General features: G+C 50.8%; 8 protein-coding genes across 8 annotated transcripts; 4 read left to right on the forward strand and 4 right to left on the reverse strand.

The window, feature by feature from the left end:
* Positions 1-314: 314 nt before the first annotated feature.
* Positions 315-1,666, forward strand: N7473_001140 (guanine nucleotide-binding protein subunit gamma; the record flags this gene model as incomplete). Its single annotated transcript, XM_057147080.1, has 3 exons — positions 315-742; positions 848-905; positions 967-1,666. Coding segments are annotated over 3 exons (549 nt in total), but the record flags the coding sequence as incomplete, so codon positions are not given.
* A 272-nt stretch (positions 1,667-1,938) lies between these two features.
* N7473_001141 (Rdx family protein) lies at positions 1,939-2,956 on the forward strand. The gene is made up of 3 exons (XM_057147081.1): positions 1,939-2,287; positions 2,406-2,586; positions 2,708-2,956. Exons 1-3 carry the CDS (start codon positions 2,111-2,113, stop codon positions 2,881-2,883), a joined length of 534 nt encoding a protein of 177 aa, XP_057014967.1. The 5' UTR covers positions 1,939-2,110; the 3' UTR covers positions 2,884-2,956.
* Positions 2,957-3,045: 89 nt separating this feature from the next.
* On the reverse strand, positions 3,046-3,333 carry N7473_001142 (uncharacterized protein; the record flags this gene model as incomplete). Its single annotated transcript, XM_057147082.1, has 2 exons — positions 3,046-3,164; positions 3,225-3,333. The coding sequence occupies 2 exons, from the start codon at positions 3,331-3,333 to the stop codon at positions 3,046-3,048; spliced, it is 228 nt and encodes a 75-aa protein (XP_057014968.1).
* Positions 3,334-4,477: 1,144 nt separating this feature from the next.
* Positions 4,478-5,455, forward strand: N7473_001143 (biliverdin-producing heme oxygenase; the record flags this gene model as incomplete). Its single annotated transcript, XM_057147083.1, has 2 exons — positions 4,478-4,521; positions 4,654-5,455. 2 exons carry the CDS (start codon positions 4,478-4,480, stop codon positions 5,453-5,455), a joined length of 846 nt encoding a protein of 281 aa, XP_057014969.1.
* Positions 5,456-7,396: 1,941 nt separating this feature from the next.
* N7473_001144 (uncharacterized protein) lies at positions 7,397-7,588 on the forward strand (the record flags this gene model as incomplete). Its single annotated transcript, XM_057147084.1, has 1 exon — positions 7,397-7,588. One exon carries the CDS (start codon positions 7,397-7,399, stop codon positions 7,586-7,588), a length of 192 nt encoding a protein of 63 aa, XP_057014970.1.
* Positions 7,589-7,673: 85 nt separating this feature from the next.
* pdeB (3',5'-cyclic-nucleotide phosphodiesterase PDE2) lies at positions 7,674-10,783 on the reverse strand (the record flags this gene model as incomplete). Its single annotated transcript, XM_057147085.1, has 2 exons — positions 7,674-10,519; positions 10,597-10,783. 2 exons carry the CDS (start codon positions 10,781-10,783, stop codon positions 7,674-7,676), a joined length of 3,033 nt encoding a protein of 1,010 aa, XP_057014971.1.
* Positions 10,784-13,576: 2,793 nt separating this feature from the next.
* Positions 13,577-15,176, reverse strand: N7473_001146 (NAD(P)H-quinone oxidoreductase). Its single transcript, XM_057147086.1, has 4 exons — positions 15,059-15,176; positions 14,605-14,880; positions 14,441-14,532; positions 13,577-14,361 (listed from the first exon to the last, which is right to left on the reverse strand). Exons 1-4 carry the CDS (start codon positions 15,081-15,083, stop codon positions 13,723-13,725), a joined length of 1,032 nt encoding a protein of 343 aa, XP_057014972.1. The 5' UTR covers positions 15,084-15,176; the 3' UTR covers positions 13,577-13,722.
* Positions 15,177-15,972: 796 nt separating this feature from the next.
* N7473_001147 (DNA-binding E3 ubiquitin-protein ligase SNT2) lies at positions 15,973-20,939 on the reverse strand (the record flags this gene model as incomplete). The annotated part of the gene is made up of 2 exons (XM_057147087.1): positions 15,973-20,300; positions 20,375-20,939. 2 exons carry the CDS (start codon positions 20,937-20,939, stop codon positions 15,973-15,975), a joined length of 4,893 nt encoding a protein of 1,630 aa, XP_057014973.1.
* Between the last annotated feature and the right edge of the window lie 4,546 nt (positions 20,940-25,485).

The raw sequence follows: 25,485 nt of genomic DNA on the forward strand, positions 1-25,485 counted from the left end.
AGATCTGCGAGTCGACTCGGGTACCTCGGCGGGCTGGACCTATTGTCGCACTATTGATGAGTCGAGTGTACAGTATTAAAGATGTGCATACATACAGTACGCTGGAGGAAGGATTATGGTAGCTCCATTACATATCTGATACTAAATAACATACCACCCCATAGTGCCAGACTAGAAATGACCCACGGACCACCCCGTATTTCTTGTCACCCCCTGTATTGTCACCCCGTATCACCCAAAACCCCCAGGCGTAACAAACCAGTCAAACAGGCAAAACAGCCAACGGGGAAAATCCCTCTCCAATAATCCCTTCCCCCCGAATCATCCATCACGTCCCTTCCTTTGACCCTGCCGCTCACTTTCTCTCGTTTTTTTGTTCTTTGTTCCGTCGAGTCGACTCACTTCAAAGAAGTGCGCGCGAGCTTCCAAGCCCTCCAGAACCTTCCTCTCTCTTGGAATCGTATCCCCCCGGCCATTTCCCCCCAGTTGTCCACACAAACAGCCCCCTCCCCGGCCACCCCCCTTTCTCTCGATCGCGCGCCTCTATCCACGCACACTCACCCACATACCTCGACTCGCCGACCGTCACCATGCCTGCCTACGAACTTCGCTCTGGGGGTGATGTTAAGAACAAGAAGCAGAGTGTCGCCGACCTCAAGTATCGCCGATTGACCGAGCTCAATGCCCGTTTGAAGGAGGATCTCGACCGTCCCCGGGTCAAGGTGTCCGAAGCGGCTCTCTCGTAAGTTTGGCCCCCCAAGTGGTCACTATGACCACCTCGGAATTGTGGACCACTTTTACCACCCACAATCGGACAGAGCTGACCTAAAGGTTTCTCCATTGATAGGCTCATCAATTACTGCAACAACACTCGCGATTTCATGGTGCCCTCCGTATGGGGACAGGTATGCGACCGTTCAATAGGTGGGCGCATGCGCGCAAATCCCGCTAACTCAATTCGCCCAGGTCGACAAGCGGGAGGACCCTTACGCTCCCCAGCAGCAGGGTGGCTGCTGCACCGTCATGTAATGGTCCTCATGACGAACAGCTTCTCTCCATCGCCACGACACGATTTCTTTTATTTCCCTCCCGTCCTCTTCATCTAATTCTTCTGGATCCTTTTTTACTTCTCCTCCTCCACCTCCACCACCCCTGATGATCGTCTTCGACCCTTCTCGATAACCTCCCCTCCCATTGGGAGACGAACAACCACGCCGATCGCTCACCTGCCGGGCGCGGACAAGCGAAAAGACATGCGCCGAAGAAATCGTCTGCTGGCTCTGCACGAAACCTCCTTCCTACGCCTTAATCGGGATCACGCGAGTAGATTGATCGTTCCTAGGTCCAATCCACCCACCACCTCCCCGGATGGTAGCTCCGGTAGATCATACACTGGACGATATGATCGACCCTGCTTACCTTGTCTCTTCTATTGTTTCGCCTTTTTCCTTGTTAATTTCCTTGTCGTCTACTTCTACTTTCTTCTTCGTCCTATCTTCCTATAGCACCATTACCCCCTTTGTCGTCCTTGTGTGTGTTTTGAAGCCAAATTTTCCTTTGTTCTTCTGGGTTCCTCCAAAAGCCTCTCTGCACTGCACGAGAGTCGGGTTGCCATTCGTGTATCATAGATTCGATTTGCATCCAATGACTAAATACAATAACCGATATAATTCTAATTCTCGGGCCATTCCTTTGGCTTGTCTTGTCCCAAACTTCCCCCTCACTTGGGAATGTGTTTCAGCCTCAAGCCACTGGTATGTCCCATAGGATAGCCCCTGGTATCCGTCCCCGGGAAGATGCAGACAGGCCATGCAGGCCCCGTAACGATTGTAGAAGTGATTAGTTCCTGTAGACGAACCTTGCCGAATCAGGCAACACCCCCCGCTGACATCATCCCACCAACGGCTGCTAAACTCATCCTTGCGAACTGAGGTTCTTCACCATCAACTACAGCTCACCGAGGAACGAATCTGTTAGAACTCCTCACGCTTGCCGACACTTCCCAATTCCCATCAACTTTTTTTGGGCATTTACCGGAATTTCCCCGTAGGATTTCTCGGATCTCCAGATCTTCCTACATACCTGGGCTATTCAAGCTTCTAGACTCACCATGACCGAACCAACGGCTCCAATCGAGAATACTCTCGCATCAGGAACAGCAGCGTCCTCGTCTACTACAGCTCCTCCGTCCTCGGAGGTTGAGAAGACTGCACTCGAGCGTGTCCATCTACCCCGCATTGCGATTAAGTTCTGTACTCAATGCCGATGGATGCTCCGTGCTGCATATGTATGGTCATCTCTTTTAGCCTCCTACTTCCTGTTTTCCCGTATTTGATCCCTTTTTGCAGTATCATCTAGGAAGAATATGCGCTTCATGTAACCCAATCAATGCTAACACAGTCCAGTTCGCCCAAGAACTCCTTTCCACATTTAGCACGGACTTGGGCGAGGTTGCCCTGGTTCCTGTGACCGGTGGTGTTTTCACGGTTACCATTTGGCATGCGACAGCGACAGCCTCCTCAGAGGGAGAAGTCACGACGCAAGAGATTCTCCTTTGGGACCGGAAGCGAGATGGCGGATTTCCAGGTACGATCATGAAAGTTGAATCCTTTCTCTTCCCTTCCCTTTTTCACTACTATTTATCCCTTTTTCTTTTTTTTTTTTTTTTTTGGATAGAACTATTTCATTGATCCATATACGCATACAGAGGTCAAAGCTCTCAAATCTCTTGTTCGAAATATCATCGCTCCAAATAGGGACCTGGGCCATACAGATCGGGCTCTGAAGAAGGAAGAAGAGAAAAGGAGAGAAGAGAAGGGCCAGAAGGAAGAAAATCTTCAAGACCAAGGAGAGCCGAAGAAAGAGTGCGAGGATTGTACTTAATATCCTTTGGGCTAGGATGGTTTCTTAAAGGGGACTACTATTGATGGGATTGAAAGCAATATGAAAGTGTAGCGATATAGTATCCATGTCTTCATTTATCCACCGGTTATTGTACACGATATTCATACAAGTTTCTGGTTCTCACCCCTATATTGAGAACATCTAGGGCAACTCCTCCTCAGAAGGACCCTCGTTATATCCGTTGTCGGTCTGAGGCTTTGCGTGACGAGTCCGCTCATTGATAATGTTGGAGCGATCGATGGCCTCCTTTTCATCGTTGGCTAAACCATAGTAATATCCATGTTAGCAAATATTTAAGTGAAAGAGTGTGACTGACGAACCAAGCTGCTGATCCGAGTTGGCCATGCCCTCATCAATGGGATCCTCGACGTCTTGGATATCGTCCTGAACGGGGATGTCCTGGTCGTTGGTCACGTAGTCGTCGGCCATTATGATATTATCGAGGTGATTTCTTCAGATAATTTGGAGAAAGAAGTTGAGCAAAGCAGTGCTTGTATTGTTGGCAATCGCAATCGATGATTCTCTGTAGTGAGTCGAGAAACGACCTCCTATTTATACATTCATCTCCATCCTTGAACGTCATACCAGTTCATCCCATCACCCATCCAGCGACGAACGCGATCGACAAGAAACAAGTTCCTCAGCCCCGCAAAAATCCGATCTAGCTCCAAAACTTTATCGGAGAGAGGGTTTGATCTTCGATCTAAAGGGGTCCATTAAGATCGGGATGATCATATCTCATCGTTCGTCATTGCTCTCTGTATCCGGGCCCCCTGGTTACGTTACGTTGACGACAAATGAACACCCGAGGCTCCTTGAATGGAAATGTCGAAAAAGCAGGGATCTAGATTGTTGCTAATTGCTGATTGCTATTGCGTCGAGGTTGGGAAACTTGGAATCTTTGGTTTTATGACGACTAGAGAATGTGATGCCGCGAGGATGGAAATGGTGAGCTATTACTGTAGTAGCATGGTCACTATGGTGAACTAAGTTGAGCTAGTGCTTTAACCCTAGACTAGGCTAGCTTAGGTAGAGCAATAAGTGACTAGTAGTGTCCAGTGTTCGCTACTGGATGTCATCCATTGAATAGAACAGGCCCCAAACCAGTTTTTCGTCCGTCTAGCCCGTCCCGTCACTGCCTCTGCTTGTCTCGACTGAATTCCCCGACCGTTCATGCGATAATAAAATGCATTAGAATAATGAGAACTACTGCTGTTTAGAATAGGTTAATTTAAACTATAAACTATACTTCTGAATTCCCTCAAAATACTCAAAATTCCTCTCTATACTCCATAACGAAATGAACATAGGCCTTGGTTATCTCTTTACCTGAACTGTGGCGTAAACGCCGACCTCCGACGGCCCAGACTCCAAATTGTGGACTCTCCCACAATTTCAAGATTTAATATCATGGCTTCCAACCTTGCTTTTTTTTACCTTTCTTCTTTCTTCCAACACTACATACCCAAATCATCAGCCTAGACGGAGAAAGAACTCAAGGAGATCATCCACATATGCAGGGCCACAGTTGCCCCCACAGTTCCTTACAGCGCGGTGCCACACACATCCCGCCATGACAACTGGTGATTTACTCGCCAAGTTACGCTATGCCATTAAGTACGTCATTTAGCATCTTTCTATCATACTGTACTCTCTTTACTCAGTTATGCTTCTCACCCAGAAGCCAAAACAGCCCACCTAAACCTTGCTCTACCTTTCTTTCTTTTTCCTTTCTAACTCAGAAAACAGAGAACCACATACATCCATTCACAGACTAAATCTCTCTCGCATCCCACTCTGTCTACCACCACACACAGACAGACCAGCCCTCTACTTATTTGGTCTATCACGATACGCAGAGCTTTTTTACGTAATCGAAGATGCTTGGCTCTCAATAATCGGGGACCCCGTGGACTGGATATCCCACGATACCGACGCCGACGCCAATACCAATGCCGATGTCCATGTCTCCAATCCCGAAGAACACGATGATCCCTCTCCACAATCAAATACGAAAAAGCGCATCCAAACCGTGCTGCGAATGCTCTACATCCCCGAACTTCTACGCACAAAGGCACTCCAGAATGATATCCGATTCCTGACATCCTTGCACCCACCAAGTACCAGTTCCCCGGTCCTTCTTCACTCGGACAATGACCAGGATAAAGATACCGGACGGCGCGTCGGACAGGAAATCCGCCACCGGATTCAAGATAAACCACATATCCTAGTCGCCTATGTATGGATCATGTATTCAGCCCTTCTTTACGGGGGCCGGGATATCCGCACCCTTCTTCTCAAGGCTGGTTCTGATTTCTGGGGTCTGTCGGTGGTGGAAATTACTTCTCAGAGAATACCGTGCCCTTTGTCTTTTTGGCATATCGATAATGATGGGGAGGTTAAGGCCAAGTATCGTGCTCGCATGACTGATGTGGAGTCGTTGTTGAGTGCGCGAGAACAGAATGATATCTTGGAAGAAGCGATGCGGATCTTTGGGACCTTGGAGGAGTTGACGAGGAGTTTGGATGAGGATACGAATGTTGTAATTTAATGATGATGTATTGAGCTGGAGCTACCTATCATCATACATATGTATATATGTAGTCAACAGACAAGATAGTACTAATATCTACCAGAAGGAAAGGAATCACTAAATATCTACCTGACTACGCCTAGTAAAAAGATTTCGTAATTGCTCCCACGCCGTTCCCCCCGACATACGAAATCTATGAAAAACGCTAACCTGACTCCCACTATAGTCGGTACTAACCAGTTTGAACATGCGAGCACTTATAACTATGACCGTTCATCAGTGATCGAGGATCTATGGCGCCATGAGAGGTATTTATATTTGGCCGATGGCTGACTTCATGTTCCTGATCCCCGATGTGCTCTCCACAAGGGTATCAAGCAAACAATGATCGAATTCTTCTGTCGGACATAACAAAAATGTCGACAAATGTCATATCGCATTGTAGATATTCTTAAAGACCGGAATGCGAATAGTACCGTGAGTTGCGGATCTGTCCACCCCCGAAGCGAGTGATATCTAACGGGCGATATTGTACTCTATCTAGCACTGGCGAGGCCGTCAGACCCTGACCCTGACGGTACCTTCCACTCTACATCACGTATGAGTGGTTCCAGGGCAAGCATATTACTTAATTGCTTGTGCTGGTCCAGTACAGCAGAGATGAACCCATGTGGTGAATAATAAAGTCCCTTTTCCACTATTAGAGATGAAAAAGGGTTGTCCACCTTTCGTAGAGAATGTATTTCCGGGAGGGTGAGATGAAGAGAGTTGCACTCAAAGCATAGCCATGAATGTGATGGGTGAAGGTCCCTCTTTACTAAATGTAGGAAGAGGATCTGCTGTTCAAATGTAGAAGAAGAGCAGTGTTGTTTTGATAGCTGCTCCCAGCTTTTTGTTCCCATACACCTGTACAGGAAACAACATGATGGTATAAGGCATGCTTGCTCATATATTTCGAGATAGCTTGCGATATGGTGGATAATTTCAGGAGGTAAACGTAGAAATGGAAACTCTTGATGCCCGTAATCACTCTCTATGGCCATATGGTGCTCACTTCTGTGAGTTTCAGTAGCTAGATAGGATCGCATATCAGTAAGTAAGGCCTTCTTACCGGTCTTGTGACACAATACTTCAAGATAATCCGTGATTTTAGAAGGGAAAGCGAAGGAGATCAAGAAGCAAGAACAATAAGCAGCTGATTTACCCCACTATGAAGCACGTGATATGTATTGGTGGACTGCGATCCTTCAGACGATGTTTATTATAGCCAACATTGCACATACAGTCAGTATAACCCACTGCTGGGCGGGCACTGACTGATAACCAGTGTTGGCATATCTCTAAACTACGAATCGATAATTGTGGACATCAAAAATTCAATATATGTCTCGAGAAATATAAACCGTAAACAGGGCTGATCAGCCTCACGTCCACAGAAGATGAAAAGGCACAAGATCCGACCCAAGTGAGTCCAAGATGAAAAACACAACGAATGAGTAAAAAAGAGGGTTGAAACCTACGCCACCAGCCCCCTGGTCCAAATTCTAAAAGATAACCGACCCAAATCCGTATCAAATGCAGCATCCAAGAGCACAACGCACGTGCAAATAGAACAGATAGAACAAAGATTAACAAGAAAACAGTGGTGGAAAACGTCGAGCATATATCCATGGATCATCAAAAAAAAAAAAAAAAAAAAAAAAAAGCAGAAGCGGGTGCGAAACCCGATGCTATAAGAGTCGCGCAAAATCCGACTCGAGAAGAAAAGTAGGAAAGAAAAGTTCACCGGTGCCGGAGCCTGGGTATGCTCATACATACTATACCGAGGCATGCGTGGCATGACCCAGTGAGGATCCCACCTTTTCAAGAGGATGGGAACGTAGGAGCATAAGATAGACAAGAAATTTGTTTCTGGTTATGCAAAGCACGACCAGATCATTGCGATTGCTTTTTACCAAAATGCCTCAATTATATCGCAAAGATAGGATATTCATCGAGATCGTCGGACCAAAGAAAGCTCAGGCCCAAGAGGGCAGAAAAGATATTGGCAGGAAGAAGGCAAAGAAATCCAAGATCGTGAAAATCATGCCGCAGCGTCGATTCCTCGACATTCATCAAAGCACCGACAAAAACAGAATGCACCGTTCGTGAGACCATGATCGCATAATACAGCCACCCAACCAGCGGGAAAAACATCAAACAGCAGGGGGTGGATGGGATATAAAAGATAAATGAATCAAGATTCACCATGAACCTCCTGCTGGTGGTGATTGCGACGTTTCCAAAACGCAAGCCGCAGCCGACTACGTCGCTTAGGAAGACGCCGTAAGAGACCGTTGTGAGAATCCTCAGGGGATCCCTGCGGAGATTCATTTTTGATGCTCTCACCGGTAGTGTTGGACTGCTGGGTCGGACTGCGTGAACCGTTCAGTGCGGGATGAGAGAAATCAAGGAGGTGGTTTCCATTCTCGGACCGCGGATGACTGATGTCTTTAGAGAAGCTGGGGCTTCGGCTGTAGGTGCTTTCCTGATCTCCCGCATGGGAAGCATACGACGTGCTGGGGCGCGTACTGCTGTCATCAGGAGCTCCGAGGTCACTCTGAGGGGCGCTCTCATCCGAGACACGCTTCTCATCCCCGCTGTCCACCTGCAGGAAACTCGTCGCGTTAGTCGCAGGCGAAATCGGTGTCATGTTGTTGCTGTAAGTGCTGACACTCTGGGTACGAGTGCAGCTGTTACGGTTGGAACTTGACGGGCCAGATGTACGGACGGACGAGCTATGGTGTGCATGGTGACGCGTCGATCCCGGCTGCTGCCCCTGGCGAGAGCTACTCGGCCGGTCGTTCGATGATGGGTCGTTTGCATAATCGCGTCCTTCGGTGTTTGTTGATGCGGTCCCGTTTGTAGCCGAGTTTGCGTACAAAGCAGCAGCTAAGACGGCCGGGTCCCCAGAAGGACGTGTTGTGTCGGTGATAGGATTTTGATATTGCGTTGCATTCGATTCTCGTGCTGATTGCGGTGCCGCCGGGATGGAGAAATAGGAGAGGTCGGGCATAGCGCTGGAGGACTTGCGAGACGATGTGATATCCGGCGCCATGGGAGTTCCGGTGATCTCAATTTGTGGGCCTGGAGTGTCCGGTGACACCACTGGCTCGATGTTGTTCTCATTGTAGCCACGAGACTGTGATTCCGTGCGGTCCGATGATGCAGGCGAATCAGAATCATCAGGAGGAACTGAGTCCTCCGCAGGAGTAGCTCTGGGCGTGCTCTCGCTGGACTCGACGACCGGAACGGCGGGGCTACGGGAGCGAGGCGAAACCGCAATCTCCGCCCGTTCTTGAATGGGCAAGCCTTGTTTGCGCAGTTCGCGGTTTGCATATTGCTGCCACTGTGCCTGGTTACGACAAATATGGTCGCCCGTGAATTGCAACTGTGGCAGAAGGTCGGAAATACCCTCGAAGAGGGGAAGGGCAAAGATGGACATGAACCCAATCTGACTGGTGGCCAGCTTATAAATGTTGCCCAGCTCGGGAGGTCCACCAAAGAGCGCAGTCTCCATGCCCACTTCCTTCTCCATCTCGCCTTGATTGGCAAATTCCTCCTGCAGGATCTGAGTCCATTTCTCTGCCACTGGCCACGGCCGTGCCACGTTACTGATGTCAGCGCCCTTGATCAGCAGACCGCACAACAGGGTCTTGTACATCTCGATATCCTGGGGTTTCCAGCCATCGACCGATTTATTGTTTGCGTAGAACTTCTCCTGCAGCGACCCCATCCGTTCCATGAACTTCTGATGCACACCCATGTCGGTCGCCAGAATCGAGCTGATGAGGAGCTTTCGGAGTTGCTTGTCCTTGAACGCGGCGGGCCAGTGACGGCGAAGGATCTGAGAGAAAGCAGCACAGTGGAAGGCTTCGAGGACAGAGTTGTCATTGTACAGCTGTGCCAAGGGAGCGTTGAGCTTCACAAGGAAGAAGTTGTTGACACCAGGATGACCGACGTCGTGGCCGATCGCCGAGATCAGAAGAGTGAGGGCGTCAAAGGGTGAGATCAGAGAGGCGATGGAGGATTTCGTAACAGGGGTCTGACCAATCGGGTCGTACGGGGGTAAAGCGCCGATACGAAGCAAGAAACAAAACACAGATTGCAAGACGTCGATGGCATGGCGGAAGTTGTGATAGAGGACGAAGGAGTTGTAGGCCGCCCGACAGGCGAGAAGGAATGTTTGCAGTTCACCGGGAGTCAGCCGCCAATGTTCCAGTCCGGGTAGGCTGAACGCATGAGTGATCATCTGGCAGGCACCAAAAACCAGCTCATCTTCCGAGAAATCGTGGGCGGAGAAATTCCAGGTTCCAACCTGCTCCTTAATCAGTGCTTTGCGATCCGCGGTCACATTGAGATCCCGTTCTTGGAACTCGTCAATGATTTCCTCGGGGTTGCAAATGCCGTTCATCAGCTTCGACACCATGACCTCTCTCAAATACGAATATGGCTCTTCTTCGTGCATCCCCACCCACGACAGCTTGCGCAGCTTCTTCCGTGCGAGAAAGCGAGACATCTCCTTCTGAGCATTTCGGCGCGTCCGGTACGCATGGACCACCAGACCCTGGATGCGGGCGCGATCGAGTGGAGTAAGCAAGACATCCATTGCGCCCGCATCGAGGCATCGAGCAATCTGCTTGTGCTCCAAAGTGACTGGACTCCGACTTTGCGGTTCGCTGGTAGGGCCCAACGCGGCGTCACTGAGCGCATCCGAACCAGAGGCGCGCAAAAGGGCGATCGGAACGACGAGGCTGGGGCCGTCTTGCACTTGAATATCAGTGGACACACCCGAAAGGAGCGACAGGCCTGGCGCTTCGTCCGAATGTGTGGAGAATGTAAAAGTACGCTGAACCGACCCGGGAGACGGGGGAGCCGTATCTCCCCATGAAATGCGACCGGCTTTCCGTCGGGCCAGATTGGATTCGTCGATGTTGAAGTCAATGCCACAGAAAGCAAAGATCGGGGTGCAGTCACTGCCGGAGTGGTCGCTGAGCTCGGCCAGCTTGGTCGCAAAGGATGCTCCAGTGTGACAGAGGTAAACTGAGGGGGAATGGTTAGCAGGGTAAATGATCTCACAGGAGCTCCGCAATCGCGCAACTCTGGGGTCAAGAACCTACCTTTTTTACACACTTCCAACAGTTGCTCCACATCCGCCCGCAAAGCGTCTGGCTCGTCGGGGGATAGTAAAGAACTGACAGACGACAGAGTCGATGTCGTTGTATCGATTGAATTTCGGCGCACCCATCTTTCCGATCGGACGCGGTCGTCGACGTAGACGCCTATACATTCCACGCGGTCTCCCATCATGTTACTCACGGGAGGTTTTAGGGCGGTCGCGCCGATTCAGGCTCTGCCGCCAGAATCACAAGGCTGCGCCCTAGAGTATAGAAGAGAAAAGGAAAACGAGGCGATCAGATCTGTCCTGCTTCGCATATGGTTCCAAGGACCGGGATGTGGCGTCGGGACGTAGAGGAGGGTAAAGAAGCGACGGTCGGGAAATCTGGACACGCAGGCGTAAAGGGAATGGGATTGAGACAAATAAGATGAAAGGCGGAATGGTCGATGCCCAGAAAAGTGCGTCGTGGTGGATGACCGTTTCGGGACCGGATCAAAGAATAGAGGGTAGAAAAAAAGGGAAGATAACGAGCGGCGAGTCGGAAATGAAGCGAACCCGAATCAACGGTGCAAAAAAGGAAGATGTCCACAAAGAATCCCGAGCGAAGGAACGACTAGAGTCGGCCACAACCCTTTAATGGACAAAATCAAACAATGCAGTTGTTTCCCTGCAGGCAGCCCGAGTCGCGTTGCGGACTGAGAGGATCCGAGACAAGTGCAACGGGCACTCGCGCACTGGGGGGGGGATGGGTGAGGAGTGGTTTGCGCGCAACCCGACCGGTGATGGTCGTGAATAGAAGGCGATAATGATTCCCGACACGTGAGGACGGTGGTTTTTGAACGGTCGGAGAGTTGATAAATAGGGAAGGGGGCGAAGAAAAGAGACGATGCTTTCGGTAGGCCGGTCGGATTCCAAGAGGAAGTCGTCAGGGCGACATGGTCGAACAGGTTGGATCAGCAGGGGTGAGGTGTAGTCGAGGACGGAATAAGAGATAGATAGGAAAATGGATGAGATGTCTAGAACATGAGAAATAGGAAGATTGAGAGGGGAAAGGGAGAGAAAAAGGGAATAGAAAGTCCAGAAGTGGAGGAAGGGAGGGAGGGGGAGGAATAGAGTGAGAGGAGGGAGTGAGAGAGACCAGACTGGGTAGAGTACACGGGGAAGGGGGCTTCTTTCCTCCTTCCAGAAGGCCTGAGAGGAGCAGAACGAAGAAGAGGGGGGGGCGGGACGGGATGATCGTCTCTGCACCTTCACCTTTTTCCCTCTCGCTGCTTGTCTGGGCCCTTGGGTTCTTCTTCTTCGCTGGAGTGTAACACTTTATTCTCCGATCTCGTGACTCGACTTGGTCTCTACATACTTGGTAACTCTTTTCTTCTTTTCCTTAATATTTTCTTCTTACTTTTACCCTCCTATTCGCCCCTTTGTCATTTCTTTTTCTCTTCTTTCCCCCCAATATTCCTGCAGAGCCTCGATCCCACCAGTCCACCAGTGGACCATGACGCCTCTCTCTTATTTGTGCTTGATTTTTTTTTCTAGAAGGCCCACGGTCTTAGGTAAGCCCAGTCAAAGTTCCATGGCGCGCCCCCTGCGGATTCCTCCACCAGTGTTTCTCTTCTCCTGATTGGTTCAAATCTGCAGGATCCCGTCGAGGCTCCGGGGAGTCCGCCGGGCAAAAGCACTCAACGAAGACATCCAATTGCTGCACAGGCCGACCGCACTAATCCAGTCTAAAACTGAAGCATGCGACGGGGTTGGACAACGGGCGCATATCGGAGATGATTCTTTGGGGGCGGTTTTAATTGTGTACCTTCCTGCATAGTGCTATGCAGACGGGAACTGTACCCTCAACTCCCCTATCTCCAGTATTATTATTATTCTTCTTCTCCAGATCACACACACTAGTCACTGCCTTCTTCGGCTGGATCCTCGCTTCCAGAATTCCCTTATCCTTCGGGTCCCCGCTTTGCTGCTTGACTTTCCGCGATGATCTCATCGACTGGATGCGTCACTTTTTCGGGTCCCTTTCAGTCTCCTCCGCCGGGCAGAAACGCCACCGTTCCTGGACGGTGTGTTGCTGAATGTTGCGTGTGTCCTCATAACTAACGATTCATCGCTCATCGCTTGTAAGTTGTCACGCCCCCCAAAAGAAAATAAAATTAAACTCCCTCTGCCAAAATCCACACCCTATGGCAAATGGCTGTCTCAGCCTCTCAGCACTCTTCTCCAGTCGACATCATTCTGATGAATAATAATATCCACCCACTGTTGCGACGTGATCGTCCGTGGTTGAAGGGCGATCCTATCGTACGGGTGGGTGACCGGCCCATTGGGCACTTGCTCGAGCCAGCACTAATCCGACCTCCTACACTTCGACGCTGAACCCGCGGAAGCAGCAGCGAAGAACGCCAGAAAGAGTTGTGCAGTCCGGTTGAGCTTGGGCGCTGCTATTGCTGATTGGTGTCGGCTTGTTTGGGGATTGCTTAGTCTGCATGCTATCGAGCAGGGTTTATCGGCCAGGGTCCCCCAACTTATCTAGTCCGGGGTTCATCTGGGATTACCCCGTATTATCAGGTAGGCATTCCTATCACCGGGATCGTTCCCTCGCCCGACAGTCCCGACACGAAGGGGAAGTACATACTGTAGTGTCCTTCATACGATGCCGTTCGCCACCTAGACCAGGCGATGCAAGCCCCACGTAGAGCCTAAATGTACTCCAGTTTCCAGTCCTCTAGACTTTGTTATGCACGGAGTACACACTTACTACCAATAATCTAATGCATCTGCATGGAGACAGTAAGGCGCATCTCCAAAAAGTTAATCGAAATTCGTTTTGCCGATTATTGTCCGATCCATCCCCCTCCGATGACCATAATAAGCATAGTCTATACTGGGCATCCATACAACTAACAAAAACAGTCCTATTTATGGATAAGCTGATCCCTTTATATCTGCAACTTTAAGAAAGAACACTCTGTGATAGAAACGCCACCATCAGCAAGAAGGGAATAGTCAGTTCATAATATTTTTCGACCAAGACTTATGTGATACCAAGCATAATCGCCCAGCCAGAAAGACAATTGCCAAGGCCTCCCTCCTCCGTCTCATCCCATCAAACCACAACCTTCACTTACTCTTCCTGACCACCCACAACACAAATAATCTTCCCCTTAGTCTGATTACTCTCCAACAACTGATGCGCCTCCACAATATCCTCAAACCTAAAAACCTTCTCAACAAACACCTTAAACGTCCCATCACAAAACTTCGGCAAAGCATGCTCAACCAACGTATCCCTCAACTTCCCCTGATACTCCACATCCCGACTGCGCAACGTACTCCCCTCCACCCTTACCCTCTTAAACAACAACGGCGCAATATTCACTCCATCCGGCAACTTACCGCCACCCATCAACCCCAAAAGCACGACGCGTCCATCCCGCGCCGCAACGTCCAGGTCACCCTGGAAATAGGGCGCGCCGATAAAGTCGACGGTGAGATTGACGCCGGCGCCGTTGGTGTGCTTGGAAATTTCGGTGGCCCAGTCGTCGGTTTTGTAGTTGAAGGCTTTTGTGACGCCGAGCTCTTTTTCGAGGAAGTCGATTTTTTCTTGGGAGCCTGCTGTTGCGTAGATTGCGGAGGCGCCGGAGGCTTTGGCGAGTTGGATGCCGGAGATGGAGACTGAGGAGGCGCCGGCGTGCCAGAGGACGGATTGGGAGGGTTTGAAGTCACCGATTAGGAAGAGGGCTTGGGAGGCTGTGATCCAGGTCTGTAAGGATCAGTATATTAGTATCAGACAGGTATCTTGATATCGAAAGTGTAGACTGTAGAATTGATGAAAAGCTTACCTCAGGTACACCGGCAGCTTCTTCCCATGACAGCTGCTTCGGTTTGTGAACAAGCATCTTCGTCGCGACGACGATATACTCGGCATAAGCACCTATCCCACTGTAAGCCTCGCCGCACATCCCTCTTCATCATTCTCACAATCAACATAATAAGCAAAACATACCACCATACGCCAACCCAAACACCTCATCCTCAAGCTTAAACCCACACCCCGCAGCAGCAGCCTCGTCACCCAATCCCTCAATGACACCGCTAAATTCCACACCCATGGTCTCCGGTGCCTGCGGGGGCAGCGGGTACAGACCCTCACGCTGGAGCAGATCCATGCGGTTCAGACCGAAGGCACGGATCTTGACGAGGGCTTGGCCTGGTGCGGGGACGGGCTTGGGGATGTCGGTGACGTGCATGGCCGTGGCGGGGCCCTTGCCGCCTTCGATGGCTATCGAGAGTGTTAGTTATGTATGCATGAATTCGTGGAAGTGAAGGTAATCGGGTAGAATGTAATATGTCAAAGAGGCACGAGTGTGAGAAGCCATTGGAGTTGATACGCGTTGATATCTCACGACACAAGCTCGCGGGGTTATCATGGAGGGGTTACTGAATTAGAGATGACGTACCAATCGCGCGCATTGTGGTGGTCATTTTGCAGTATGTATGAATAATGAGTTGATTTGAGATGTGCGAAAGACCTAGCTGCAGGATCTTATCTCTCTTTTATAATACCGCGAATCTCAGTAGTGTTGTACTTGGGAAGCTCAAGGAAAGCTTAGAAAGCTGGAGTTTCTGCAGCGGATGAAGCGCGAATTTGTCAGCACCTCAACAGTCCACCCGCAGGTGGATATCCGCAAAATCAGGACAGTCCTACCAAGTTGCGCGTCACGGTTAATCGGCACCAACTATGTATATTTCTGCCGAGGTACCGACAAGTATAAGCTTAAAGAGACCAATTACAAGATCAAAGGAATCGATTGTGAGTTCTAACTGGTGGAAAAGGGAAACTGGAAACTAGAAATTGAAAGCCAAGTCCGTCGGAGTTGTTAAAAAGTGCATTTCAATTCTTCTAGCCGTCAAGACGGCCAATGGTAATAACTCGATCATCATGATTGTTAAGGATAAGAAAAAAATGTAACCAGCCTCAAGGTACTCCATGCAACCCACGATCCTATCCGGCCCTTCCCATCCAGTGTAGTCCAAGACTCCACGTTTGATTTTTTCCAGCCGTAACCGAAAGACGCCGAGAAGATGTCAGACAAAGGGAAAGATGGGAGAAAAGTAAGAGAAATGTGAAGAAAATAAAAGTGACAGAAGGGGACCAAACAGACAAAACACATTCAGGTCAATATGAGAGGTGGAGGTTGAAACAACGCAAACGCCACACTTCAACTTGAGATAAACAAAACGATCCCTGGGTACTTTTGGTGTTAAGATACCAGTCGTGAAGGTGCAGAACAGAAAAGGAAAAGACATGAAATTAGCTATCATACAAATCGATGCTACGCTCAGAGAAACGTCAAGGTGGAAAGGACTCAGATCACGAGAGGAGGTTTTTGAGCGAGGGGCTCGCACTCGCCCCAGACCCGCCGCTCGTGCCATTTATCCCCGAGTGCCGTCGGGCATTGGGGGTTCCGCCCAGGATGCTGGCCAAGGATTGCGACGACTCTACTCGAGTCGGGGGAGTAGGCCCACGCGGATCGAGACGTGCTTGAGCGGATGGGGGTGAGTGGGAAGGAGCCCCCATATCACGCTCACCTGAGTACATGCGCGGAGGTGGGCCTCCATTCAGCGCACTGAGAGCGGTCTGTGGAGACCGATTGACGGTCGCCTGCACGATCGGCGGAGATGCAGATGCAGGGTACGCACGCGGAGGCTGAGAGAGATGTGGCGATCGAGCCGGCATGGGAGCATAAGGACTCTGGTGAGCCGGGTACGCCTGCGCCGGGGGCGGCGGAGGAGGTCCAGTGCCGAACGGTGACGGAGCATGCCCTTGTGGATGAGCGGAAGGGTAGCCACCTAAATGATGGGGAGGAGGCGGCGGCCCCCCAGCATACGGAGAGGGTGACATGCCATTGCGCACGTCGGGGCTGCGACCAGCTCGCTGGTCATACCCAGGGTAGCCTGGAAGAGGATTGTGTGAATGAGCAGGAGGTAGTGGCCGTCCCAGCACGCCCGTTGGAGGAGGGTGTGAATGCGTATGCGGCACGAAAGTATGGCCGAGACTAGGTCCGTGACCATTGCTCGGACCGTGGCCGTTGTGACCAGGAGCCATGCGTGGAGTTGGGAACATAGTCGGGCGCGGAGCCGAATAAGGCGAGGGTCTGGGCTCGGGGGCAGGCTCGGGCACGGGTGGGTGCTTCAAGTGGCACTTGTGGCATTCATAGGTGAGCTCCCCAAGGTTGTCCCCGTTGGAGTGCGCGAATGACGGACGCCGAGGGGGGAAGGACGAGCTGTTAGAATTGATGCCGACCCCGTTAGGCGCAAAGGCAGTTCGAGGGTCGCTACGTCGTTGGCTGGGCCACCATCTGGGACTGTAATCGGTCGCGCATCGTACACACTTTCGGTTGATCGATACACCGCCGGTCACCGGCTTGGGCGCAGGTGCGTGTTCCTCCGTGTCAATGTCCATCTCATCTGCACCATCCTCGGGAGCAGGCTGAGGCTTGTGGGTGTCTTTGGTAACAGCCACTATGCCAGTGCTTGTCGAAGTGCGTCGGTGAGCCGCACCGTTGCCGTGATGGACGGGAGCTGCGACGGATTGCTGCACGTACGCCGCCTTTCGAGAAGTTCCGGTCAGGGTGAGATCAGCCTGCTTGTATGTCCGAGCGAACAGCTGGAGCGCATTGAGACCATCTGGGCCTACAGATTCACCAACATCATGAACGGTAGCTGACACGCTGTGGCTGGGGCAATAGATAACAGGCGTGGCAACACCAAGCTCCGTTCCCAGACGAATGGTCTGCACGTTGTCTTTGCGAGTACTTTTGACAGGAGTCACATCGAATCCCAAGCGGTGCCCGGCTTGGAAGGCACAACCAACATGGAAGCGAGTATTGCAACCTGTGAAATGGCAGGGCACGCAGGCACCCTTGGAGGATTTGCAAATACTGCACTCCTCGCGCCATCGATCCTTGGGGATGGAACCAAAGCCTTCGGCGGGCTCCAACTCCGTCGCATCTCCGAATTTGATCTCAGGCGTCCAAATGGAACACATGACGTGAGCCCAGTTGTTCCCGGCGGTGCGCTTCAGAGGCTCCCGAGGACCGACAGGCTTGCCGACAGCTTCTTGGCGTTGGCGATAGAGCTTGATCGCTTCGGTGACCATCTCTTTCTCCAATCGCTCCTTCTCCTTGTCACGATCGGACTTTTTCCGGCTCGTGTTCTTTGTGGTTTCCATTAGATCGTGCTCAGTGTATGTTACCGGGCAAAGAACGCATTCATATGTGGTAGAAATCGACGGGCTGCGGTCGTTAGAGCACATATCGCAGAGCCATTTGCTACCAGCCCGGTATGAGGGGACTCCGTAACAGTTGCGATGAACGGTTAGTCGACAGTCTCGGCAAGAGAGATGCTCGTCACCAGATGGCTCAACCTTGTCGCAAATCGCACATGGAAGTGTCTTCGCCCTAGGTGGATCAGGAATGACGGGTGGTCCAGCATCAGCAGCGATCTTGTCGACGACCACGGCCTTCTCCTTCTTCTTAGGCATGGGCTCAACTGAGGTCGCGGTGGAAGTTGTTGTGCTCGGAACTTCTGTGCGCGGCTTCTTCTTGTCCTTGCTTTCCTGCTGCAAGTGAGGGTTGATGTCGACTGGAATTCCAATCGAGGTTGCTGTGGTGGCTGTGAGGCTGTTGATAGTAAAGGGTGTTTCGGTGGCCACAATCATCTGAGCTAGTAACTCCTCGTCAATGCGCCGCCTCCAAGACTTGTTGCCACTGGCTGCAATTCTCTTGCCAACCTCATCGATATCCTCGTACTGAATAGCGTATTTCCGCCACAGTAAGGCACAACGAAGGCAGAGGCAAACAGTGAGCAAAGGCCCCTTGTCTTTCTTTGCCGAAGGGTCTGAAGGTACAGTGGTGCCCGGTGGGACCAAAGGAGCACGTCGCCACTGTCGAGAGCTGCGAGTTAAACAGAACTTGCATTGGAATCCACGTTTCAGAGTAACCGCCTTGTCATTGTCAAAGGCAGAATCGTCGTGATCATCGGCGACATCGTCGAGTAGCTTGGAGGTCGCAACACTCTGCCGGCGGACCTCCTTCTTGCCTCGTCGACCTTCGTAACTGCCCCAGATTTTTCGGCCACTGGGAGTCTTCTTCCACATGTAGTAGAATCGCACAATCTGGTAGTGTGGAACCGTCTTGACATGCTTGGTGATATTGCGCCATTCTGATCCAAACTTGGCCACGCCTTGTTCGAACAATTTGAGCTCCTCTGGTTTAAGGTTGGGCTCCTTCAGATCCTTGTGTTTGTGAACTTTCTTCAACTTGGCGAGAGCGGCGTCGGTATTGAAGCCTTCGGAATATAGCAGCTCAAGCGCCTTGTCCAAGAAGTTGGTGGAGTACTTCTCAACTCCGACATCCGGTGCCAAATCCTTGGCGCGTCGCATGTAATCGTCAATAAAAGCCTCCCTGTCTGCGGGGCTTAGATCAGAGCCGGGAGCGTCGTCTTCACCTCGAGCGGGGAGTTGCTCGGCAGTCGGCATCTTGAACATGATTTCAGCAGTGCGTGCCTGCTTTGTGTTTGTGATGGTGACAGGTTCGTCCTCTCCACGTTGAATATAGCCTGGCGGTGAATCCTGCACCCATTTAGGTCGCGTGGCCTTTTCTTGTTTCATGGCCTCCATTGCAGCCTTAGGAGCCATCTTGGCACCGCCCGACTGTCTTGAGTATTTCTTCTTGAGCTCCAGCGGCTTCACGTATTCAACTGGGCGTCCAGGCCAGGGATTGACGATCGCTTGGTGTCGCGGTCCAAGTCGAGAACTGGCACGAGGGTAAATCCGATCATCGTAGTCGAGAGCATCCTCCACGCGGCAATGCATGCCCAGGTAGCGGTACGGCCACATCCTGGCCTGTGCCATCTGCTCTGCGGTTTCTGGCTGAGGCATGGAGTCCTCAGCAGCTGGAGTACTAACTGAGGTTCCGTTTGCAACACCACTCGTGTGGTGCTCTTCCTCTTCCTCCTCCATGACCTCGTCCTCGCCTTCACCCTTGGCCGCGCCAATAATCGGCGTATTGCGTGCTTCCAGCTTGCGCTCCTGAGCACGACTACAGGGTGCACAGGCCCAGGCAAATCCGCGGGCGGGCTTCTTGGTGAGGGCAGGTCGGACACAAGACATGTGGTACGTCGAGTGGCAAACTGCGCAATCCACAGATTCGGCATTTGCGGCGAACAGATGGCATCGTTTGCAGGTCTTCACGGCGCCAGTCAATTCCTTGCCTTTGCCCATTTCCACCAGGATAAACTTCCATCGATCATCCAAGACGCGCTTCACATTGGGCGGCACATTAACCACATCATTCGTCGGAATCACATCGTACATGCGGTGAATGTAACGATCGAACATCTTGTCGTACCAGAAAGCATCTCGCGTCTTTTTGTACGCGGTTAGGTCGTCAATCTCGGACATGTGACGAATCTGACACTTCCCACGTAATGATGAGAGGGGACATGTATCAGAATGCATCGACGCATACACAAGTCGGGTGTCGGCACTGTGTCGCTGAATGTCGCGAGGACGGTAGTACCAGTTTACCCGCAACGCTTCAATCACACCCGACTCTTTGTCTTTAGATGGTAGAAACTCCATAATTCGAGCCAGATAGTATGGCTCGCCGGGAGGTTCACAAATCAGATACACATGATCTATCATATGAGGTCAGCTTGGTGGATTGGGGGCACAGGCGCCATGATACCACGGCAAAACTTTTGGAGCTCACCATTCACGGCAAGTGTGGTGCCATCGTCTGCTTTGATTTGACCGTCTTTCAGGTGTGGGCCCGAGGCCTCGAAACTCATCATATTAGTGAAATAACCGCCGTCGGAATCCCCCGGCGCAGCCGTGAAGACCCTTTTGGCGGGATTACCGCCGGTGGTGGAACTGGAAGTCGGGGTACTGCTCGCAGGTTGCTTGCGCTTCCGTGCCGAGCTCGTTCCGTTTACGTCCTCGGGACGCGCCGAGAAAGACGAAGTACCGGGGATAGATTCTTTGGGCGTGGAGTTAGCAGTGCCGTTAGTCACGGTCTTCCGTGGTTGCACTGGCGAGGACTTTTCGCTGTCGGATTTGGAGCCATTGACGATGTTACTAGTCAGGCCGACGCCACTATTGCGCTTGTTGCCTGCCTGCTTGGCCGCGGGCGCGACATCAATATCCATTTCGATGTCACGGTCCTCAGCGTAATTCGGCCGAGGAGCGTTGCGGCCTCTGGATCGAGTCCCATAAGGGGCCACGGCGGAGCCGTTGGCCGGGTCGGCCACAGCCTCCGGAGAGTTGCTCGTGGTCATTGAGTACGAGTCTTAGTCATCCACGGCAGGACATAGACGAGAGACCCTGGGTGAGAGATTGAGAAGCTTGACCAGCAAGCGACAGGCTGTAGTGATTGGTCAGTCTTGAGCCTGGATGGTGGATGGTGGATATTTGGGGGATGGAAGAGATGAGAATGGAGGGATGGTGGAAAAAGAGACGGTGGGAAGGAAAGGTAAGAAGGGACAAACACGCTATCAGACGTGGCGCGGATGCATGGACGTGGATGGTGCGGGTGGTATGTGGAAATGTGGAAATGTGGGAACACTAAAAGGACCGGGGGGCGAAAATCTCGAAATTGGCGGGTGGATGAATGGGGGAATATCACAAAGGGGAAACACGAACGGGAGAGAGAATGAAGACTGGGGATGAGGAAAGAAAAGAGAATGGGAAGATTGGAGAGTTTGGGAGAGATGAGAAGGGAAAAAAGAAAAGAAGGAAGGCATGGCGGGCACAAAGAGTGGACCGTGTCAGATCTGATTCACTGCAGGGGTTTCTGCCTTCGTGGGATGCTGGTGGTCGGTGATCGCAGTGGTAGGGCGGCCCCAAGGCAGATACGCAGAGATAGGCAGAGAGATACTGGAGGCGAAACGGGCAGATGGAATGAAAGGAACAAGATGGGACGATATTTGGGGTAAAGTGATCATTATACACGAGGATCAATGATCGCGCAGGGGATGGAAAATAATAGCGATATATGAGAGGGCAGCAGGATATGAAGATCACTTGTCAAGGGCAATATAGTAACAGGGAGATCGAGACATGGGTCTCATGCCGATACCAAGACCATAGAGCAGATCAAGGTAATCGGTATCGGTAACCCCACAAAGACGAGTAAGGAAAGTAGAAAGAGTTGCAAGAGAGAGAACGATGCACCTACCAATAGATCGGTGGAACGAAGGGGCCAGTTAGAAGAGAAAAGTAGAGACGCGAAATGGTCGAGGGTGAAGAGAAGCGCCGATCCAAAACAAATTGGAGACTGAATGGACGGTTGGATGGATCAGAGAGAGTCGGGAGAAGGAGATGTAACGGGATTGTATGAAGAGGAAAGATGGGAAGGAGGCAAAAAGGTGGGATGATGTGGGAGAAATATGGGAGTATTCTGGAGAAGCGTGGAGGAGGGAAAAGTATGGGAATCTGGGAATCTGGAAGATTGGGGATATGTGAATATGGGGGAGGGAGTTATGGGAGAATAGAAAGGGAAAGGAAGAGAAGGGTTGATGATGGAAAAAAGCGTCGAGGATCCCGAGCGTGCCCCTAGTCCCGATATGTTAATATGACGGATCCTCACCACCCTCGACCCAAGGACCCTCGACTCTTTGACGGGCCTGGGATTCATTCGTCGCCCTTTTTTAGTTCCCCCAAGATCCAGACACGATAGACTCTTCACGGGGTCTGGACCAGACAGCAATAGCTTTCGGGCCGGTACACTATGACTCCTCTGGGGGGAAAGAGGTAGATTCGCCTCTAAAGAAGGGGGGAGATACTCTATCGGAACAAACTACCAGACTAAAAATACCAAGCAGATTGGAGGGTCTAACGGCCGACCAGATCTCTTTGTCGAGGACCGTTAGAGAGAAAATCATAAGGCCATACACACAATATCCAGCGGTATTTGGGACAAGGCATCAGTCCCGACGAGTACTTATTCAACTTCTTAGAAGCATATGATAATACTCAGATGCAAAGACTAACTGGTCATGAACTCCAGCGACTATTTAGTTCATTACTCTATTTAAATAGGTTAATCATCCTCCACACCGTTCAACAGAAAGTCGTAGAAAACGGGTCGGGAATCGCGCCAGTGAGGATGAGTGGATGGCCCCAGCCCGTCAAGGATGAGGAATGCCGTCACGTAGGAGGCGCGTATGGCCCGAGTTGGAATTGGGTCCGGCTCATTGGATGGGATCATCAGTATCCCTATTCCATACTCCATATTTTACCATCTCTCTCTCCAGACTTTCATCCATTATAAATCCTCCGTATAAATTCCTCCCCAGCGCCTTCCCATCTCTCCATGACCCCAAGCCATATTTAGGAGACCATGTTGTGTGAGGTCTGGTTTGAGCTCGACGACTTGCAGGCCCATCCCGTGGTGGGTTTTCCGGGGGGGTGATATAAGTTACATACCGATCGACCAAAGCAGGACCCGATCAACATGTGCCGATGGCGATGGCGACCCTTATATAAATATTGACGGATGATATAGTTTTAAAAAGCGATTCAGATATGGAATTGCAGGTTAAAATATGTTATCAGGGAGTGCAATACGAAGCGAGCCGAAGAGAAACGCCCATGCCAGATTATTGGACGCAGGTTGTGGTAAAGAAGAGTACATAGCGTGGTGGGCAGGTGCACTAAGGCACAAATGCACTAGGCGCTAGGCTAGACACTAAGACTCCACCCTCTTTCTCTATCCACGATCCCTGTGGGAAAAAGAAAAATTACAGCTCCGTACACTGGGAATATTACGATATTTACCGCGCTGGGCTCTCCCGCACTGAGGGTTTGGATGGGGCCGCCCATACCCAGCCATGATTTGTCCTGTACCACCACTTCGTCTCCTTCACCGCAAGCGAGCACGGGTTTTCCATGTCCCCCTCTTTCCCCCCTTAGACAGAGCAAATGAACCATATCAAACCATATCCAACCTTGACTATAATGGGTAATTTATAGACATGGTCGGTCGCTCGAACGGTATACAAGAGAGTTTCATATTCGACGAAAATACCCCAGGATTCCCTGATCTATAGCTACATTGGCGACAAACTAGACATCATCATTTCGTAGTGGTACATGACTCCCATGATTGTCCAGGTGTGACGAGGTTTGCTAGGGAATGGGCATAGAGGTAGATAGAGACAATATTATAATCCAGAATACATACAATACCCAACATGATATTTCTTGACTGACCAAAGTCGATGGGATCGTTTAACAACCAAGACGAAACACGAAATAAGCAAGAAGCAAAAGACGAAAGAGAAGAAGAAGGAAAAAAGAAAAGAAAGATGGAAGCAAGGGAAACGGATGGTTCGTGCCGGTCACCATCGAAATACCGACCAACAGGACGAACGGCGAAGGAAGATTTCATCCAGTCGGATCGCACCAAATGATACGTAGGGCAGCAAAAGGAGCTACCGTAAAGAAGGAGGCAGGGAAAGTACCTCCCTTTCATCATTCAATACATATTGTAGATCAAGTGCACTCCGTATTATTCAATATGTATTCACACTTCTAATCTTAAGGACGGCCTGATAAATGAGAACCTGTCTGTCCTTTTTCCCTCCCCTAATTTAAACTTCTACCGCTCACTCGGTCCAATGACGATCGAAGGCGCCGAATAGAACGGTCCGCTAATGGCCGAGGATGATTTGCTCCCGGCGGCTGTTGCGTGTCGCCACCTTACTTCTGGGTAGGCCAAAGCTCCAGAACGTGCTGGGCACTGAGGCTTAGAGGGGGGGAGAGGGAAAGGGAAAGGGTGGATGGGGTCTTACCAGAGACAGTAATATTCTCCATCGGACTTAAATCGGAGGATAGGGCTGGGTAAGGGTAGCTCAGCCTAAGCTGCGCCGGGTATTCGAGATATGTACCTTGTCAGATTTAGTAATATGATCAGAAGCATATACTCCATACTGTAAGCTGAAAAGCCGCAATCGTATTTGGTTCCTGGGGTTGCCGGACGCTATCTTGTGATGTAGGGTGATCAGACCTCTCTGGGTGAGGTAATAATTAGTATGGATTACATACGGGACGCTCTCCGCCAGCCGCTTAATCCGTCGCACTTTGGACGCACACGACACTCCAAAGAGGGTCACCAGTAACTGTAGTGTGATTCGACCACGTTGTTCTAAAGGAATATACGGTCTGGTGCTCCGATCAACTAACTTAGTGTCTTTTACTTGATTTACTGCTCTGGGGAAGGCTTATTGGTTCATACCCGACGTACTTCCCATTGAAGTTCTTCTGATCTGCCCGCTCAGCAGGAGATATATATACCTCGCCTGTTCGTCAACCACCACCCACATTCCACCTCAATGTGTGTCACGGCTAGAATTCCAGACTGTCGATCCGTATAGTGTCTCTACTCTTTTGATCCGGTAAATTCTACCGTGCTTGGAAGAAATTTTCATCCACATACACGCCACCAGCTCCATTTTAAGTAGGAACTTTTCCAGACCCGCGGTCCACCCGACGCGACCGGGTCTCGGGGATGAATGCGCAAGCCCACCATATCTTGATCTACCAGACATAAAAAGCTAGAATTAAAATGCAATCGACTATATGGACAGACAACAACTACATACACCAATGTCTGGCTCATCCATATATCCATATAAACATGTAAACATATCAAGACATTCGAGTCAGTGCAAAATGCAAAGTTCTCTCATCGATGTTGAGACAATAGCACGGTAACACAGTAGCAGACAGCCGTGGGGCCGGGTGGGGTTTCGGACGAATAGTCCTGCAGACAATCCAATCCACATGCAACATAGCATGATGGTCATCAAGCCAAGGCATATA

Source organism: Penicillium subrubescens (genome assembly GCF_028828155.1).
Source record: "Penicillium subrubescens strain IBT 31985 chromosome Unknown utg000001l_segment0_segment0, whole genome shotgun sequence".
NCBI lineage: Eukaryota > Fungi > Ascomycota > Eurotiomycetes > Eurotiales > Aspergillaceae > Penicillium > Penicillium subrubescens.